We start from the raw sequence: 18,594 nt of genomic DNA, 5'->3' as shown, positions 1-18,594 counted from the left end.
CCATTAGACATGGTCCAATCTGTTTAAACAAGAAACAAGATGATGGGATTAGTATAGGCCTAGGCAAAATTGAAGCTTTGGACGGCGGCCATCTTGAATTTATGCAAATTAACCACTTTCCCGGTGTCCAAAAGTTGGAGACTCTTTATATGTTCATCAGAGGGACCTAATAAACAAGTTAAAGCCAAAAAACCTTGTTTGTAATACATTTATAGGGTCTAGGAGCAGCCAGAAAAAAGTTAGCTGTAAATTGAAGCTTTGGACGGCGGCCATCTTGAATTTATGTAAATTAACCACTTTCCCGGTGTCCAAACGTTCGAGACTTTTTATATGTTCATCAGAAGGACCTAATAAACAAGTTAAAGCCAAAAAACCTTCTATTGCAATTTGTTCTAGGTCCAGTTAAATGATTGCTAGATTTACTGGACTAAAAAGGCCAACCCCCGCTTTGCGGGGAAAAATGGCCTCTAAACGGTGTTTTTTTTTTTTTAGTCAGCTGTGTAGCCGTTTGAGGTAAGGGAGGGGATGGAGGGGGAACAAACACCAGAAACGGAAACCTCCAGGAGGTTGGGGGCAGCCGTGGTGGGACGTGGACACGGGGGCAAATCTCCTGGCGGCCTCCTGGAGGTCCGAGCGTTGGCGAGCCGCGGACCAGGGGCCAGTGGCGTCAGGGATGAATTCGCCCAGCACGCGCAGTGGCTGGCCGTAGACCAGCTCGGCAGTGGAAGCCTGGAGGTTCTCTTTAGGGGCCGTTCGGAGGCCCAATAGGACCCACGGGAGCCTGTCGGCCCAACCGTCGTCCTGGAGGCTGGCTCTGAGAACGGCCTCCATCGAGCGGTGGAACCGCTCACACAAGCCGTTGGCTTGGGGGTGGTAGGCCGTGGTGCAGTGAAGCTTTACCCCCAAAGCCTGGGCAACCGCGCCCCAGAGATCGGAGGCGAATTGCGGGCCTCTGTCGGAGGAGATGTCCGAGGGCGCGCCGAAACGGGCAATCCAAGGGCCAATGAAGGCCTGCGCCACGTCGGCGGATGTTGTTGATGCCAGCGGGACGGCCTCCGGCCACCTGGTGGTCCTGTCCACCATCGTGAGGAGGTGGGTGAAGCCCCGCGAGGAGGGAAGGGGTCCCACCAGGTCCACATTGACGTGGTCGAAGCGCCGCGCGGGCACGTCAAATGGTGCCAACGGGGCCTGGGTGTGCCAGTGGACATTCGTGCGCTGGCAGGCGACACAGGCATTGGCCCAGTCGCGGACGTCCTTACGGAGCCCATGCCAGACGAACTTTGCTGCCACGAGCTCCTGTGATGCTTTCCCGCCCGGGTGGGAAAGGCCGCGGAGGGCCACAAAAATGTGCCGCTGCCATCCGGTGGGCACGATGGGGCGAAGTTGGCCCAGGGAAACGTTGCACATGAGAACCGTGCCTGTGCCCTCGAAGGGGACATCGGCCAACCGCAGGCCTGTGTCCGCTGTCCGGAGGGCTTGCACCGTGGGGTCGGTGGTCCGGTCGGCCGCCATGCGGGCGAAGTCCACACCCAGGTGGACGGCGTTCGCGCCGGACCGGGAGAGGCAATCAGCCACAGAGTTGTCCTTGCCTGCGACGTGCCGGATGTCCGTCGTAAATTCGGACACGGTGGAGAGGTGGCGCTGCTGGCGGGCCGACCACGGCTCCATAACCTTGGCCATAGCGAAGACCAGGGGTTTGTGGTCCACAAACGCCGTGAACGGGCGGCCCTGCAAAAGATGGCGGAAATGGCGAACAGCCAGGTAAAGGCCGAGGAGCTCGCGGTTGAAAGCCCTATACTTGCGCTCGTTAGGGCGCAGCTGCCGGCTGAAGAAGGCCAGCGGTTGCCAAGCCCCATTCACCCACTGCTCATGCACGTCGCCCACCGCGTAGTCGGAAGCGTCCGTGGGTGAAGGCGATGGGTGCGTCGAGCGCCGGGTGCGCCAGCATGGTCGCGTTGGCGAGGGCCAGCTTAGCGCCCGTGAATGCCGTGTCCATCTCTGTGGTCCAGGCGACGTCGTGCTTGGCCGGCTTGCCCCGGAGGGCATCGTACAGGGGGCGCATGAGTTGGGCGGCGCGAGGCACGAACCGGTGGTAGAAATTTACCATCCCCAAAAATTCCTGTAGGGCCTTCATGGAGCGGGGGCGCGGGAAACTTGTGACTGCCTCCACCTTGGTAGGCAGCGGGACGGCCCCGCGCTTCGTGATGTGGTGCCCCAGGAAGTCGACGGCCGTTACGCCAAACTGGCATTTCGCCGGGTTGATGATGAGGCCGTGTTGGCCGAGGCGCTCCAAAAGCGCGCGCAGGTGGACGAGGTGCTCCGCCCGGGAAGTGCTGGCGATGTGAATGTCATCCAGGTAGACGAACAGAAAGGTGAGACCGCGTAGCACACTGTCCATCAGTCGCTGGAAGGCCTGGGCCGCATTCTTAAGGCCGAACGGCATGCGAAGGAACTCGAAGAGGCCAAAAGGTGTAATTACAGCCGTCTTCGGAACGTCGGCCGGCCGGACAGGTACCTGGGGGTAGCCCCGAATAAGGTCGACCTTGGAGAAGATCACCCGCCCCGCCAAACGGGCGGAAATGTCCTGTATGTGTGGTATCGGGTACCGGTCGGGGGTGGTGGCGTCGTTGAGGCGGCGGTAATCGCCGCATGGTCTCCATCCGCCACCCGGTTTGGGCACGATGTGCAGGGGCGAGGCCCATGCGCTATTCGAGTGTCGCACAATGCCCAATCGCTCCAGCACATTGAATTCCGCCTTCACCATGGCGAGTTTGGCCGGGTCGAGGCGACGAGCCCTGGCGTAGACCGGTGGACCTGTGGTCGGGATGTGGTGTTCGACGCCGTGCTTGACGGCGACGGCCGAAAACGTCGGCTGCGTGAGGGCGGGAAACTCGGCGAGTAGGCGGGTGAATTCGTCCACGGCCGGGAGCGCGCAGGCTAGCTTGGTCGGAGCGGAGCTGCTCAATGAGCAAGCGAGCGAGCTGAAGGTCTCCGCGTTGATGAGCCGACACCATTTGACGTCGACCAAAAGCCCATGCGCGCAAAGAAAATCTGCACCCAGCAAGGCCATGGGCACGTTCGACGTGATGAAGTCCCACCTGAAGCGCTGGCCCCCGAAGCAGAGTGCGACGCTGCGCGAACCGAAGGTGCGGATGGAGGAACCGTTTGTGGCGACCAGGGCGGGGCCGCACAGCGCGGCCTGTTTGTCCTGCACCGAGGCGGGTATCACGCTCAGCTGAGCGCCGGTGTCGCACAAAAAACGCAACCCGGACACTGTGTCCATAATAAACAGAAGGCTGCCTGAATGGCCGACGCTCATGGCAGGCAGCGAGCGCCGGCCTGGTCATTTCCCGACCCGCCGAAAGTGCACGGTGGGCGGCACGTTCTGGCCTTCTGCCCGAACCTGGCGTGGTAATAGCACATGGTCCGCTCTGGTGGAGGCTCCGGCGGTCGCGTCGGGTTCAGTCGGCGGGGCGTCGCGGCCGCCGTCAGTGGCGCGCACTCGGCCGGTGGTGTCGCCGGTCGTGGCACGGGCGTTGCCTCGGTCGGCCCAGTGTCCCAGGCGGCCGCTCCGACATGTCGCCTGGCCGAGAAAAATTTATCGGCCTCCTTGGCCAGGGCGCGAGGGTCAGTGATGGGCGAATTAGCCAAAGCTAACCGTACCTGCCCGGGTAGCCGCTGGAGGAACAGCTCGTGGAAGAGGAAGTCCGGGCTGTGGTCATCGAGAAGAGCAAGCATGTGGTCCATGCTTTTGGATGGACGGGCCTCACCCAGCTCCGGGAGGTGCAGTAGTTGTCGTGCACGTTCGGTCTCCGTGAGTCCAAACGCACCGAGGAGTAGGCCTTTGAGCGCACCGTATTTGTTGGCGTCTGGCGGATGCTGCAGGAAGCTCAGGACCCGGGCCGCGGCGGAGGCGTTGAGCGCGGAGACCACATGGTGGTAGCGCGTCGTGTCCTCCGTAATGTTCCGCAGGGCGAATTGAGAATCCGCTTGAGCAAACCAAATGGCCACGTGCGACTCCCAAAAGCCCGGGAGCTTCAAAGCTACAGCCGACTCCATCGCCGTGTTCGTAGAAAGGGGTCACCAATTGTGGTAGCTGTGCTCGCACGATAAAGCCAGACAAAATGGACGACACAGGAACGAAGTTTCACCGACCTATTTATTTAGCTCAAAACCAAAGAACTCAAAAGCACACTGAATCCGCCGCTCGAACGGGCGGCAATTTATATCGCAAACCGAACACACAAAATCCACGCCTCTCAGGCGGGGCGTGGTATGCAAAATAGGTATGTCACGCCTCTAGATGGGGCGTGGTATGCAAGGCAAGTGTTCGCCCGAGAAAGGCAAGTCTGGACACGCCCGGGCGAGTCCGGACACATGACCGCTCGCCGGTTGCGTCATCGGCCGGTGCACGGTAATTGTGTCATGCTTCCGGTAACCAGGACAATAGGAAAGATCATGGTTTTGGATTGGGGACGATCGATTTTGGATTGAGATGGTGGTGAACAGCTGTCATAAATACATGGAGGGAAGAATGACATTGAAGAGAGTGTGGAAGTTGGTTTCACAGGTGGGAAAACGAGGAACAAATTAATGATTCGGAACTAGAAATGAACGAATGCTTAGAAAACACGAAGGATGAAAAAAACTTTCTTTTTGGAAGGAATGAAATGATTTTGTTCCGTATTCATGGTGAGAATGTCCCGTTTATCATTATTATGCGAGTACTATATGCAATTCGAGAAGTGTTTGCTATTTACAAAATCAAAGATTCACTAGTACAGTGCTGTACTGTATATTTGTTTACCGAATATGTTTTTATTTGTTTGTCTGTCTGTTATCCGTCATTCCACACCGATCCTAATGAAAGTTAACCATCTGATAAGGCAAGTCAAAGGTTATAAGCTTACTAGCAGAAATACCCGGCATTGCCGGGCGGGGGAGGGGAGGGAGGAGGGGGAAGGGGAACGGGGGGAGGGGAGGAGAGGGGGGGAGGGGAGAAGAGGGGGGGAGGGGAGAAGAGGGGGGGAGGGGAGAAGAGGGGGGGAGGGGAGAAGAGGGGGGGAGGGGAGAAGAGGGGGGAGGGGAGAAGAGGGGGGAGGGGAGAAGAGGGGGGAGGGGAGAAGAGGGGGAAGGGGAGAAGAGGGGGGGAGGGGAGAAGAGGGGGAAGGGGAGAAGAGGGGGGAGGGGAGGGGGGAGGGGAGAAGAGGGGGGAGGGGGGAGGGTGAAGGGGAGGGGGGAGAAGAGGGGGGCGAAGAGGGGGGAGAAGAGGGGGGAGAAGAGGGGGGAGAGGAGGGGAGGAGAGGGGGGAGGCCAAGTGGGCGGTGGCCACGCCCGAGGGGTAGGCGTGGCCTCATGATATACACCGGGCGCGCAGCCCGGAGCGCGCCAGTGTTACAGTGAGCTCCTGAAATAAAGACGCTTATAAGTTACCGCTTGTCCGCTTCCTCCTTGCTCGCAAACAGCGCGCGTAACGCCGCGCTTTACTTGTGACCCCCTTGACGTTGGATCTGCCGAAGCGATCCTTCCACACGCGACGCCATTGCCATGGCCAACTTCATCAAACTTCCCGAATTTTGGGAGGCTCAGGCCGAAGTCTGGTTCGTCCAGGCCGAAGCCCAATTTCAGCTTCAGCGCCTCACCGGCGATGACACGCGCTATTGCCACGTCGTCACCTCCCTCGGGCCCAGCACGGCCGCTCGAGTTGTGTCCGTCCTTCGCCACCCACCGGACGGCCACAAGTACGAGGCACTCAAGCGGCTACTCCTAGCCACGTTCGGCCTCACGGACGACGCACGGGCCGACCGCCTCCTGGATCTCCCCGAGCTCGGTGACACGCGCCCGTCGGTCCGAATGGACCATATGCTGTCACTGTTGGGCGACGAAGCCCCCGGTTCTCTATTCCGGGCGCTTTTCCGTCGCCAACTTCCAGCGCAGGTTCGCCTCGCGTTGGCCGGGACCGGGCTAACGGAACCCCGAGCATTGGCAGCCGAGGCGGACAAGTACTTCGCCGCTTCGGACACGCGGGCGAGAGTCGGCGTGGCCGTCACGGCCCTCGTGGCTGATGCTGCTGATGCTGCTGATCCACAGCATCAGCTTATACAGCATAGGCAGCATGCTGATACGCACCTCGTGACCGCCGCCACGCCCCGCTCACCGCCGCGGCTAAAACCGCCACCGCGGGGAAACCCGCCAACTCCACCGGCCTGGCGGAGCCAGCCGCGCTCCTCCAGCTCCACCACCTGGTGCTGGTTCCACGCCAAGTTCGGCCACGAAGCTCGGCAGTGTCATCCGCCATGCTCCTTCAACAGGTCGGGAAACGCCTGGGCCGGCGCTCAATAGTGGCGATGAGCGCCGGCCGTTCGAGCAGCCTGCTGTTCATAACGGACACCTTCTCCGGGCGCCGTTACCTGTGCGACATGGGAGCGCAGGTGACTGTCGTTCCCGCCGGCACGTCAGACAAGCACGCCGCGGGTGGGGGCCCCGCGCTGCTTGCCGCGAACGGGACGCCCATCCGTACGTACGGAAAACGCTGCCTCTCTCTGCGGTTCGGAGGGCAGGTTTTCCGATGGACGTTCTTCACCGCCGACGTGCCCATGGCACTGCTTGGCGCAGACTTCCTGTGCGCTAATGGGCTCCTGGTCGACGTCAAGCGCAGACGTCTTGTCCAGGCCGAGACGTTCAGCTCGCTCGCTTGTGCGTTGCCCAGCTCAACGAGTGGCTTGCCGAACGGTTCGGTTCCGGCCACGTTGGTCTGTACGCTTCGGGCAGCGGACGCATTCACCCGCCTCCTCGCCGGCTTCCCAGCCCTCATGCGGCCCACCTTCTCGGCGGGGGCCGTCAAGCACAGGGTGGCCCATCACATCCCCACCGTCGGGCCACCGGTCTACGCCCGGGCACGCCGCCTCGAGCCGACGAAGCTGGCGGTGGCAAAAGCGGGGTTCGCTACCCTGGAGCGACTCGGCATCGTTCGGCGCTCAGAGAGCGCTTGGGCGTCGCCGCTGCACATCGTGCCGAAGCCCGACGGGGGATGGCGACCGTGCGGGGACTATCGCCGTCTCAATGACGCCACGACTCCCGACCGCTACCCCGTCCCCCACATTCAGGACTTTTCCGCCCGTTTGGCGGGCATGTCCTTCTTCTCGAAGGTGGACCTCATACGCGGCTACCATCAGGTCCCCGTCAGGCCGGAGGACGTCCCGAAGACGGCGGTCATCACGCCATTCGGACTCTTCGAGTTCCTGTGCATGCCCTACGGTCTGAAGAATGCGGCTCAGGCGTTCCAGCGACTGATGGACAGCGTCCTGCGTGACTTGGATTTTGTCTACGTCTACCTGGACGATATCCTTGTCGCCAGCGCGTCCCGCGAAGAGCACCTACGCCACCTCCGCACGCTCTTCGAACGCCTGGGCCAGCATGGCCTGATTGTGAACCCCGCAAAGTGCCGGTTCGGCGCCACCATAATCGATTTTCTGGGGCACCGTGTCACCAGGCACGGAGCCGTCCCCCTGCCGGCCAAGGTGGAGGCGGTGAAGGGGTTTCCGCGCCCCCGCACGATCAGAGGGCTGCAGGAGTTCCTGGGCATGGTGAACTTTTACCATCGGTTCCTGCCCCGTATCGCCCAGCTCCTGCGCCCCCTGCACGAAGCTCTCCGCGGTAAGCCAGGCAAAGGCGACGTTACCTGGACCGAGCAGATGGACACGGCGTTCACGGGCGCGAAGCTCGCCTTGGCTAACGCCACCATGCTCGCGCACCCGGTGCCCGATGCACCGATCGCCCTCACCACCGATGCCTCGGACTACGCGGTGGGCGCGGTGCACGAGCAATGGGTGCGTGGAGCTTGGCAACCGCTGGCGTTCTTTAGCCGGCAGCTTCGCCCGCCCGAACGCCGTTACAGTACCTTCGACCGCGAGTTGCTAGGGCTTCACTTGGCGGTCAGGCACTTCCGCCATCTGCTCGAGGGCCGTGCGTTCACTGCCTTCGTCGACCACAAGCCGCTGATCTTCGCGATGGGCAAGGTCACCGAGCCGTGGTCGGCCTGGCAGCAGCGTCACCTCTCGGCCGTGTCCGAGTACACGACGGACATCCAGCACGTCGCGGGGAAGGACAACCCGGTGTCGGATTGCCTTTCCCGGGCCGTCGCCCACGCAGTCCACCTCGGCATCGACTATGCCCGGATGGCAGCGGACCAGGCCGCTGACCCCGACGTCCAGGCCTTGCGGACCGCCGTCACGGGCCTCCGCGTCACCGAGGTGGCGTTCGACGGCGCGGGCACGGCCCTCTTGTGCGACGTCTCCCTCGGGCGTCCTCGCCCCATCGTGCCCGCGGGCTGGCAGCGCCAGGTGTTTGACGCCATCCACCGCCTGTCCCACCCGGGCGCGAGGGCCTCCCAAAGGCTGATCGCCGACAAGTTCGTCTGGCATGGCCTCCGGAAGGCCGTCCGCGGCTGGGCCAGGACGTGCCTCGCGTGCCAGCGCGCCAAGGTGCACCGGCACACCCAGGCCCCGTTGGCCCCGTTCACGGTGCCGGAACGCCGGTTTGACCACGTCCACGTGGACCTGGTGGGACCTCTGCCCCCCTCACGGGGTTTCACCTACGTCCTCACCATGGTGGACCGCACCAGCCGGTGGCCGGAGGCCGTGCCCTTGGCGTCGACAACGGCGGCCGATGTCACGCAGGCTTTCATCGCCACCTGGGTCGCCCGGTTCGGCGCCCCCTCAGACATCTCGTCCGACCGCGGCCCCCAGTTCACCTCGGAGCTCTGGGGGGCGGTCGCGCAGGGGCTCGGGGTCCGGCTGCACCGAACCACGGCCTACCACCCCCAGGCTAACGGCCTGTGTGAGCGATTTCACCGCTCATTGAAGGCCGCGCTCCGGGCCACCCTCCGCGACGGCGGCTGGGTCGACAGGCTGCCCTTGGTCCTGCTGGTCCTCTGGACGGTGCCCAAGGAGGACCTGCGCGCATCCGCGGCGGAGTTGGTCTTCAGGCAACCGCTGCGGGTGCCGGGCGAGTTCCTCCCCGACTCCACGGCACCATGGTCCGCGGCACAGCAGCGCTACGCTCTGCAAGAGACCGCCCAGAGGTTCGCCCCGGTGCCAACGGCATGCCACGGGCACCCACCGACGCACGTCGCCCCGGAGCTTCGCACGGCGGAGTACGTCTTCGTCCGCCACGATGCCCACCGGACACCACTGCGGCCCCCGTACGACGGGCCTTTCCACGTGCTGGAGACCGGGGCGAAGCACTTCACCCTGGACATCGGCGGTACTCCTGACCGCGTTTCGGTAGACCGCCTCAAGCCGGCCCACCTCGACGTGGACCATTCACCGCCAGTGGCCCGACCCCCACGTCGGGGCCGCCCCCCTGCGGGCGGACCCCCGGCACCGCCCAGCCCCGCCCCCACCCGGTCCTGCATCCATCCCAGGGGCAGCCAGGGGCATCCCACCTGGCATCCCTGCACCCCGGACACCGCCGATCGCCAGGGGGCGCTTCGGCCGGGTCATTCGTCTGCCCCGCAAACTGGCCCTCCAGGTGCGCGGGAATTCTGGGGGGGCGCGTGTGGCGGACACAAAAGCCCACTGGCGTGGTGACATCATTCCGCGCACCAAGTGGGCGGTGGCCACGCCCGAGGGGTAGGCGTGGCCTCATGATATACACCGGGCGCGCAGCCCGGAGCGCGCCAGTGTTACAGTGAGCTCCTGAAATAAAGACGCTTATAAGTTACCGCTTGTCCGCTTCCTCCTTGCTCGCAAGCAGCGCGCGTAACGCCGCGCTTTAATACCACTTTTCAGGGGTTTTCGAGGTCGAGGAATCCAGTTATGGTTATTTTGATGATTCGAGGTCAAGGTCAACCCTCAAGGTCATCTTAAAGGTCATTTTTGAGTCAAACATGTCGGTTTTTGAGTTTTTTGTCAAGATTTACGCAAGGTTCACCATTTTATGTTTCTGGGTTGGGTAATCGAACTCTGACCTTATTTTTGACAATTAGCGGAAATATTTGCACGTCTATTTCCTAATTTTCAGGCATATGCAGTTCATCAGTCTAATTACAAAGGTACGGATTTTGATGTTTTATGAACTGTATGCCATATCCTTGTGTTTAATTTTTGTGCGATCATGATCCGGGTTCATGTATACATGATTGCATACATGTCATAAATATGACGTCATAGGTCATGTGACCTGGCGGCCATATTGGATTTTATGAAAACCTTAAAAATGGATCCCTGCCTTCATTTTTCGATCGATTCATTTTGAACTTTGACCACTTATAGTACGCCATGTGATTGGATGCATATCCTAATTATGACGTCATCGGTCAGATGACATGGCGGGATGGACCGGTATGGTCACCGGATCATACCGCCCTTGGCGCCCGTCAAAAATCGAAAGAGTATGGCATGGGCAACATCTGCGCCAAATTTGATGCTTTTGGAAGAATTTGAACCAAAATACCCCCAAGGGCCCTGACTACTGTGCTCTTGGGAACCTTCAATGCAGCAGAAATTTTTTTGTAGGCTTCCCCAGATCTGTTCCTCAACACAATCCAGGCAGTTCCTCTGACCTCATGGCTTGGTTTTTGCTGTCATATGCATTGTCAGCTGTGAGACCTTATATAGACCGGTGTGCGCCTTTCCAAATCATGTCCAATCAATTGAATTTACCACAGGTGGACTCCAATCAAGGTGTGGAAACATCTCAAAGATGATCAAGAGAAATGGGGGGCACCTGAGCTAAATTTCAAGTGTCATAGCAAAGGGTATGAATACTTATGTCAATGTGATATTTCAGTTTTTTATTTTTAATAAATTTGCAAAACTTTCTAAAATCCTATTTTCTCTTTGTCATTATGGGGTTTTGAGTGTAGATTGATGAGGGAAAAAATGAATTTAAACGATTTCAGCATGAGGCTGCAACATAACAAAATGTGAAAAAAGTGAAAGAGTCTGAATACTTTCTGAATGCACTGTGGTGAGCTCGTATGTAATTTCAGGGACTTCTTGCAACTTCAGTTGTCTTTCCTACTTTTCTTTTTTATCAACTTCGAGTGACCAATCACAAATGTAGATAATTATATAATGTTGTTATTAGAGATGTCCTTGCAGTTTGTAAAAAGTTGATGATCATGTACTGAGAACTGATCAGGTACTGAAATCATGTACTGTTGATGATCATGTACTGTATTCAGGCTGCTAATTTGTAGAGTCTCCATATGTGGCTACACTACAAGAGTAATCAAGTGTTGTTGTAACCAGTGGAGTGTTTGTCGAAGCTTGAAGCAATAATTACCTTCGCAAAAGCGGAAGGTTATGTTTTGATCGCTGTGTATTTATTTGTATGTCTGTGTGTGTGTGTGTATGTTAATCGCATAACTCAAAAAGTATTCAACCGAATTGCATGAAATTTGGTGGGATGATTGGTTATTATACGGGACACATTTGATTAGATTTTGGGAGCAATCGGGTCAAAGGTCAAGGTCAAGGTCACGAAAAGGTCAAAATCGTATTTTTGTTGTTCTGTTCCCTACACTCCCATGCCAAGTACAGAACAGTAGCTGCGGCGAAGGTATGCGCTCTACCGAGTGCCCGTTCTAGTTGATTAAGTGTAAATGAGGCAGTGATGTAAGGATTGCCTGTTTACTGCGAATGGCCAAAAAGATGTTGATCTTCACAAGCACATGATCAGATGAAAATGCATTCTTTGTTTGAAATTAGTTTGGGTGATGCATTATCTGTTTGAAATTTCTTTATATTTTGTCCTTGATGATTTTGTGGAAAAATTTTCAAAAGTGAACTTTCAAAAAACAAGAAAGCTTTAACTATGTTGAACATATAAACCAAGTAAGAGAGAAAAGAAACAAGTGTATCAGCATGAATAAAAAAGGGAAACAAAATCAAAGGAAAGGGAACGAATTAAAGTAAAGAAAGTGGGAATTTTGAAAGATCATGGAAAAAGAGAAAAACCAAAGAAGGACAATGAATTTCCTCGTTAAATATCATTCTTTTCAATCCCTTCACCCTCCATGTCCCATTTCCCTTCATTTCACTTACAAAGTCTTCTCAAGCTGCTCTGGTCCAGCGCAGCCATTTGGAGCTCCACTGGCTCTGTTGAAAGAAGGAAAGGTAAAGCAACATCACAATCAATGTGGACACCCTGCTGTTTATTTATACAGTAAATATTTTTTGCTTTAAGGAACAATTTATAAACATGAACAGATTTGAACAATGTGTGAATGCTAACGAGGCCTTTCCCGCATGTGCTGTGTGTGAATTTTCAGGGACTTGCTTCTGCCCATCAGGGCACTTTTAACCTGCCGCTGCTAGGGAGAAGTGTGTAACTCAAATAGTCTTTTTAAACATGATTTTCAGCATTTAAACGAGTGGCAAATTATAGATGATTAACCATAATTGTTTTTGTTTTGCTCCTGGATGAAAATCAGACTCCTGGAAAAATAGGAAATACGAGAAATATCTGTGGATGAGACTGAGAGGTGTTTAGTTCTGTTCATTTCCTGCAAATACACGCGAGCTGTGGATACACACAAAAACACACACACACACACACACACACACACACACACACACACACACACACACACACACCTTACCTTCAAGCAATAAATGCAAAAATCAAGTATAATTTATCTTGCCCCGTCCCCCTGGAAACAGGAAAAAGGAAACAAAGAAAATGTATTTATCCCAGCCCTCACAGCTCCAAAATCTCTTTTGGTCTTTTGCTCTCTGAAGCAGGTTCTAATCAAGGATTTGCCTGCACTTGGCTCCATTCAATGTTCCCTCTGTCCTTACAAGTCTCCCAGTCCCCACCACTGAAAAGCTTCCCCACAGCATGATGCTGCCACCACCGTGTTTCACAGTGGGGATGGTGTTAGATGGGTGATGAGGTGTGCTCTCTTTCCGCCAGAAATAGCACTTTGCATTCAGGCCGAAGAGTTCAATTGTCGTCTCATCAGACCACAGAATATGTTGCCTCACTCGCAGAGTCTTTCACGCATCTTTTTGAAAATTCCAGGCATGCTGTCATGTGCCTTTTTCTCAGGAGTGGCTTTGTCTGGCTTCACAAATCCAGCCATAAAGCCTAGATTTGTGAAGTGCTGCAGACTCTTATCCTTCCAGAAGGTTCTCCCATCTCAGCCAAGGAACTCTCGTTCTGTCACAGTTGTCATTGGGTTATTGTTCACCTTCCTTGACCAAGGTGCTTCTTGCCCGGTTGCTCAGTTTGGTCGGACGGAACTTTCAACATTCTCGAAATTGCTTGATACCCTTCCTCAGATCTACGCCTCCTCACAATTCTATCTCAGAGTTATACGGACAGTTCCTTGGACTTTATGGTAGTTTCTTCTCTGACATGCACTGTCAACTGTGAGACCTTGTAAAGAAAAGTGTGTTTCTTTCTCATATCATTTCCAATCAATTGAGCTCCATTAGGTCTGTTTGAAACATACAATGTTTGTTTTTTAATTTAACATTTTTTTGTCAATGCACTAATTGTATTTTATAAACTTTTATCTTGGAAGCAATCTTTGATTGAAAATTATGAATATGTATGCATGTGCAATTCAGCCATTCGCTGCCAGACATGCTTTCGACAAACCATTTTGATTGATTGATTGAATTGGCCATAGTGGATTCCAATTAAGTTGAACATCCATCTTAAGGATGATCAAAGGAAATTGGATGCACCTCAGCTCAATTTGGAGTGTCATAGGAAAAGTATTGAATACTTGTCAACTCAAGACATTTCAGCTTTTCATTTTTAATTATTTTGTGAAAGGAAATTCCCAAAAAAATTAATTCCACATTATGGGGGTATTATGTGTAGATCAGTGACCAAAAAAATCTACATTTTATCCATTTTAAATTCAAGCCGTAACACAACAAAATGTGAAAAAGTCAAGGGGTGTGAATACTTTCTGAAGGTACTGTACGGTATCCTTTAAGGTGCCCCAAACACCGCTAAGGTGCCAAAACAGATTATGTCCTTTTGAAAGTTGTGTATGAGAGGAAGACAATGATCTTTGTCATTTATGTACTTTTCACTTTTCTATTATCCTTCCTGGTTCTCTCGCATCTCAATCTCATGTTCCCCAAAGAATTATTCTCCTCACAAAATAGCACATTTTTGTCACTCACTCATTATATTCTTCAGAAAGTTCTCATGGAGTTCAATGAATGAGCCCAGATTCTTCTCCTCTTTGGAGAAGTCCAACACTGTGGGTTGTGCCATCTTCAGAGATTGAAAATGTGACACCGACTCGAGCCTTGGTATGAAAAGGAAAAAACTTCAGGAAGGTCAGGGGGTCATTGGAGGAGAAAAAGGTTTGTAAAATGATATTATAAAAGCCTCAAATATAGAAGATATCGATAAACTTCTCTCAGCGGTCCTTCGATTGTGCTCCAATTACTTTCGTTCTCTCAGTTTTCCCAATCTTTCCACCACATACTTCCTTGTATAAAATCTCAACTCAAAAAAATATACATATATTTCCTTCTCTGTTCTTATTCGTTTATTCGTTCGTTCGTTCTTCGACCACGTGTTTCTCCCCCATTTCCCCAGATAGTTTTCACTGCTCAATTTAAAAATGTTTAAACTTTCCCCTGAAGTACTGCATTCTGTCGTATATTATAACACCTTTTTCTTCTTCTTCTTTAAAAGGATGCTTTCAACTTGCTCACCAAATCTATTCATTCCAAAAAAAAATTCCATCTATTACAGTGCCTCTTTCATACATTCCCGAAACTCAGCTGCACTCCACCCCCCCCCCCCCCCCCCTCCTCCAGTGTCCTTAAACGTATTTTTGACTCGAAGGTCACAAGAAACTCATTTTGCAATAAATGTTCGTTTCCCATTAATCGTGCACTTTCTAAAATCCAATCTCACCCCTCCCCTCCAAATCTTCCCCATCACACCTCCCCTCCAAAACCTCCCCATCACCCCTCCCCTCCAAATCTCCCCCCTTGCCCCTCCCCTCCAAATCTTCCCCATCACCCATCTCTTTCAAATCTTCACCCTCCCCTCCAAATCTTCCCCATCACCCCTCCCCTCCAAATCTCCCCCCTTGCCCCTCCCCTCCAAATCTTCCCCATCACCCATCTCTTTCAAATCTTCACCCTCCCCTCCAAATCTTCCCCATCACCCATCCCTTTCAAATCTCCCCCTTGCCCCTTCCCTCCTAAACTCCCCCCACACCCATGCCCTCCTAGACTCTCCCTCACTCCTCCCCTTCTAGACTCCCCCCTCACCGCTCCCCTCCAAATCTCCCCCATCTCTCATCCCTTTCAAATCCCCCCCCCCCTGTCCCTTCCCTCCTAAACTCTCCCCTAACCCCTCCCCTCATAAACTCCCCCCCCTCCCCTTCAAATCTCCCCACCCTCATTTCTTCTCCATTTCCCCCCTCTCACCCCTCTTCCTCAAAGCATCCTCCCCACTTCTTCCCCCTTCCAACTCTCACCTTCATCTCCCCCAACATTCTGCCTCGCTCTTCCCACTCCTCAAATAACACCTCACTGTCCCTCACCCAATCACCATCAAACCTTTTGTCCACCCCATCCTTCCCTTTCTGCAAGCCATTCTGAAATCTCTGACACACCTTCAACAGCTCTCCCTACCTCCTCTACTCCTCGTCCACATCTTACCCTACCCCTCCCCCCCTCTGTTCTGTATCCGATGCTCCCTCTTTTCCTCTTCATTAAAGGTATGGACCTCAAACATCCAGGGCCTTCGCTCAAACTTGACTGATCTCTCCATACAGGTTGCTTCTGACAAACCAGACGTGATCTGCTTAACAGAAACTTTCCTCCTTCATGATGTCTCTGATTCCTTAGTATCTCTCCCGTGTTATTCCCTCCTCCGGTATGATAGACCTGAGCCTCGTCCTGGAGGTGGGGTTGCCATCTTTATCAAAAACTCTCTTCCTCACTCGCGCTGCACTGCCCTCTCTCCACCTCACCCCCAGGAATACCTCTGGCTACAGCTTCCCGTTCGCTCCCACCTTTTGTTAATATGTGTGTTGTACCGTCCACCAAACAGTGATGACTCCATCTACATCTCGCTGTCTGATAATATGGACCAACTTCGATCTACTCATCCCAACTCTCTCTTCCTCATATGTGGCGATTTCAATTGTCACCGTGCCAGTTGGCTGGGTGTGGGTACCTCTCTCACCAGCCATGGCTCCTCAGCAAAGGACTTCTGCGACTCACTGGGAATGACACAATCTGTCAATTTCCCGACCTGGATCTCAGTCAAGGGAGCATCTTCTCTTCTGGACTTGGTTATGACTAACTTCACTTAGAATGTCTGCTGCTCTTCTTCTGCTCCAATCGGCTCATCTGATCATGTGCTTGTTAAAGTGGACATCTCTCTGACCATTCTCAGAGAGCCTCCTCAGCGTCGACGAGTCTGGCATTTCACTCAGGCCAACTGGCACGGTCTTCAAGCAGCCATCAATCATCTGGACTGGTCTCCCATCTCTACCGCCTCTGACATCAACTCATCCTGGGAATTCTTCCAAAGTAAATTGCTCTCTCTCATGCACAGATTTATCCCATCTCATCTTCAGTTGTCATACCCTTCCTCCCGTCCATGGCACATGGAATCTTGTGGTGAGGCTGTTGCCGAGAAACAACTTGCCTTTGTCTCCTGGAAAGCAAATCCAACGGAAGGAAATCTCATTTCCTTTCACAAAGCCCAAAACAAGTGTGTGTCCACCCTCTGGAGAGCCAGGAAACAATATCTCTCCATTCTCAACACCGAACTCTCTTATCTGTCCCCCTCTTCCAAATCCTGGTGGCGTCTGGTCAAATCTGTTTCTGGTGTCTGTTCCCCCTCTATCCCCTCCCTTACCTCAAACGGCTACACAGCTGACTCCGCACGTGAAAAAGCTGAATGTCTCAACTCTGTGTTTGCCTCTAAATCTTGTGTCTCAAACCCATCCCTCTCTGTACCCACCGTACCCAGTCGTACCCAGCTGCTCCTGGACTTTGTGTCCTTTCCTCCTGACAAGGTGGAAAAGTTTCTGTCAACCCTCGACTCTGATTCCGATTCTGCAACTGGACCTGACGGCATCAGCCCACGGGTCCTAAAATCCTGTTCTTCCGCTTTCACTCCCTCTCTCTGTTCTCTTCACCCTCTCCTTTGCTCAAGGTCATCTGCCATCTGCTTGGAAATCAGCTAACATCTCTGCTTTACACAAAAAATGTGCAAAAACAGATCCTAGCAACTACAGACGAATCAGCATTCTCCCAATTATCAGCAAAGTAATGGCATCCATCATTGCTTCGGATACGAAATATTTCCTCTTCTCCAATGGCTTGATCTCTGATCATCAATTTGGTTTCAGACTAGGTCACTCTACTCTGGACATGCTGCCTCTGCTTTCTCAACAATGGACGGAGGTCCTCAATGCCAAACAGGAAATTAGAGCTGTCTCCCTTGACATATCACGTGCCTTCGATACTGTCTGACACCCCGCTCTGCTCACCAAACTCTCCTCCTTTGGTATCTATGGAAATCTCCACGCATGGCTTGTGGACTTCCTCTCTGGTCATAGTCAAGGTGTGGCCCTGAATGGGTTTCTCTCATCTCCTCTTCCTGTTCAGGCTGGAGTTCCCCAAGGCAGTGTTCTGGGCCCTGTGCTCTTTCTGGTCTTCATCAATGATCTCTCTGAATCTCTTGAAAATCCTCTCTATGTCTTTGCTGACGACTCCACTCTCTGCTCCATTCCTCATCCCTCAGATCGGCAGTCTGCAGCCTCCTCACTCTCTGCAGACCTGGACAAAATCACAGACTGGGCAAACAAGTGGAACATGTCTTTCAATCCTGACAAATATCACACTCCTACGATGTCTCTCCAAAAGGACCGACTGGACAACCCTCCCATCCACTTTCTGAATAATCCTCTCCAATAAGTTCTGTCACTCAAGCTTTTGGGTCTCACTATCTGCCATGATCTTTCCTGGGAAAACCACATTTCAAATCTGGCCTCCAAAGCCAGTTGCCGACTCGGCATCCTCCGTCGTGCGAAGTCCTTCCTCGGCACACCTGAGCTCCTCACCATATACAAGGCTTTCATCCGCAGCTCAATGGAATACTGCTCTCCCCTCTGGGCTGGTGCTCCTGCCTCACGGCAAGCTCGTCTACACGCTGTTGAAAGCAAAGCGTTCAGAATCATTGGAATCTCCCACTATGAGGCTAACTCCGAGGGTATTTCACTCATTCACCGCAGGCAGGTTGGTGGTCTTTCCGTCTTCTACTGACTCCTCTCAGGCCTTGCTCCCCCAGCTCTCTCTGGGCTCTGTCCCCCAAATATTCCTGCAGGTCGCACAAGATCTACCTGCAATCCTCTTATGGTTAAACTGCCAAAATCAAGACTCTCTGCTCACCTTCACTCCTTCATTCCTCTTTTCTCCCACCTCTGGAACAAAATCCATCACTCTCTTCAATCCCACTCCTCCCTCCAGGTCTTTAAAACAGCTGTTCACCACCATCTCTCATCTTCCCCCATCCAAAACCTTGATCTTTTCTCCCCCTGCTAATTTCACCCCAAATCCACTTTTTTGAAATAACAACTTCTTT

The 18,594-nt window shown here is 53.8% G+C and overlaps 1 protein-coding gene across 1 annotated transcript in view; it reads right to left on the bottom strand.

Annotated features, from left to right (window-relative positions):
- LOC137417054 (E3 ubiquitin-protein ligase TRIM7-like) overlaps window positions 1-18,594 on the bottom strand; it is a 57,656-nt gene that overhangs the window by 19,238 nt on the left and 19,824 nt on the right. The window contains exons 5-6 of the mRNA XM_078770156.1: window positions 14,151-14,278; window positions 12,051-12,104 (exon numbers count right to left, since the gene is read on the bottom strand). Coding sequence (XP_078626282.1) covers window positions 12,051-12,104; window positions 14,151-14,278 — 182 coding nt within the window. The remainder of the gene's footprint in view (window positions 1-12,050; window positions 12,105-14,150; window positions 14,279-18,594) is intronic.

Source organism: Myxine glutinosa, chromosome 1 (assembly GCF_964187855.1).
Source record: "Myxine glutinosa chromosome 1, kmMyxGlut1.1, whole genome shotgun sequence".
In the NCBI taxonomy this organism is placed as follows: Eukaryota; Metazoa; Chordata; class Myxini; order Myxiniformes; family Myxinidae; genus Myxine; species Myxine glutinosa.
The sequence above is the reverse complement of the archived record's forward strand: the minus strand, read 5'-3'. Positions and strand labels throughout refer to the sequence as shown.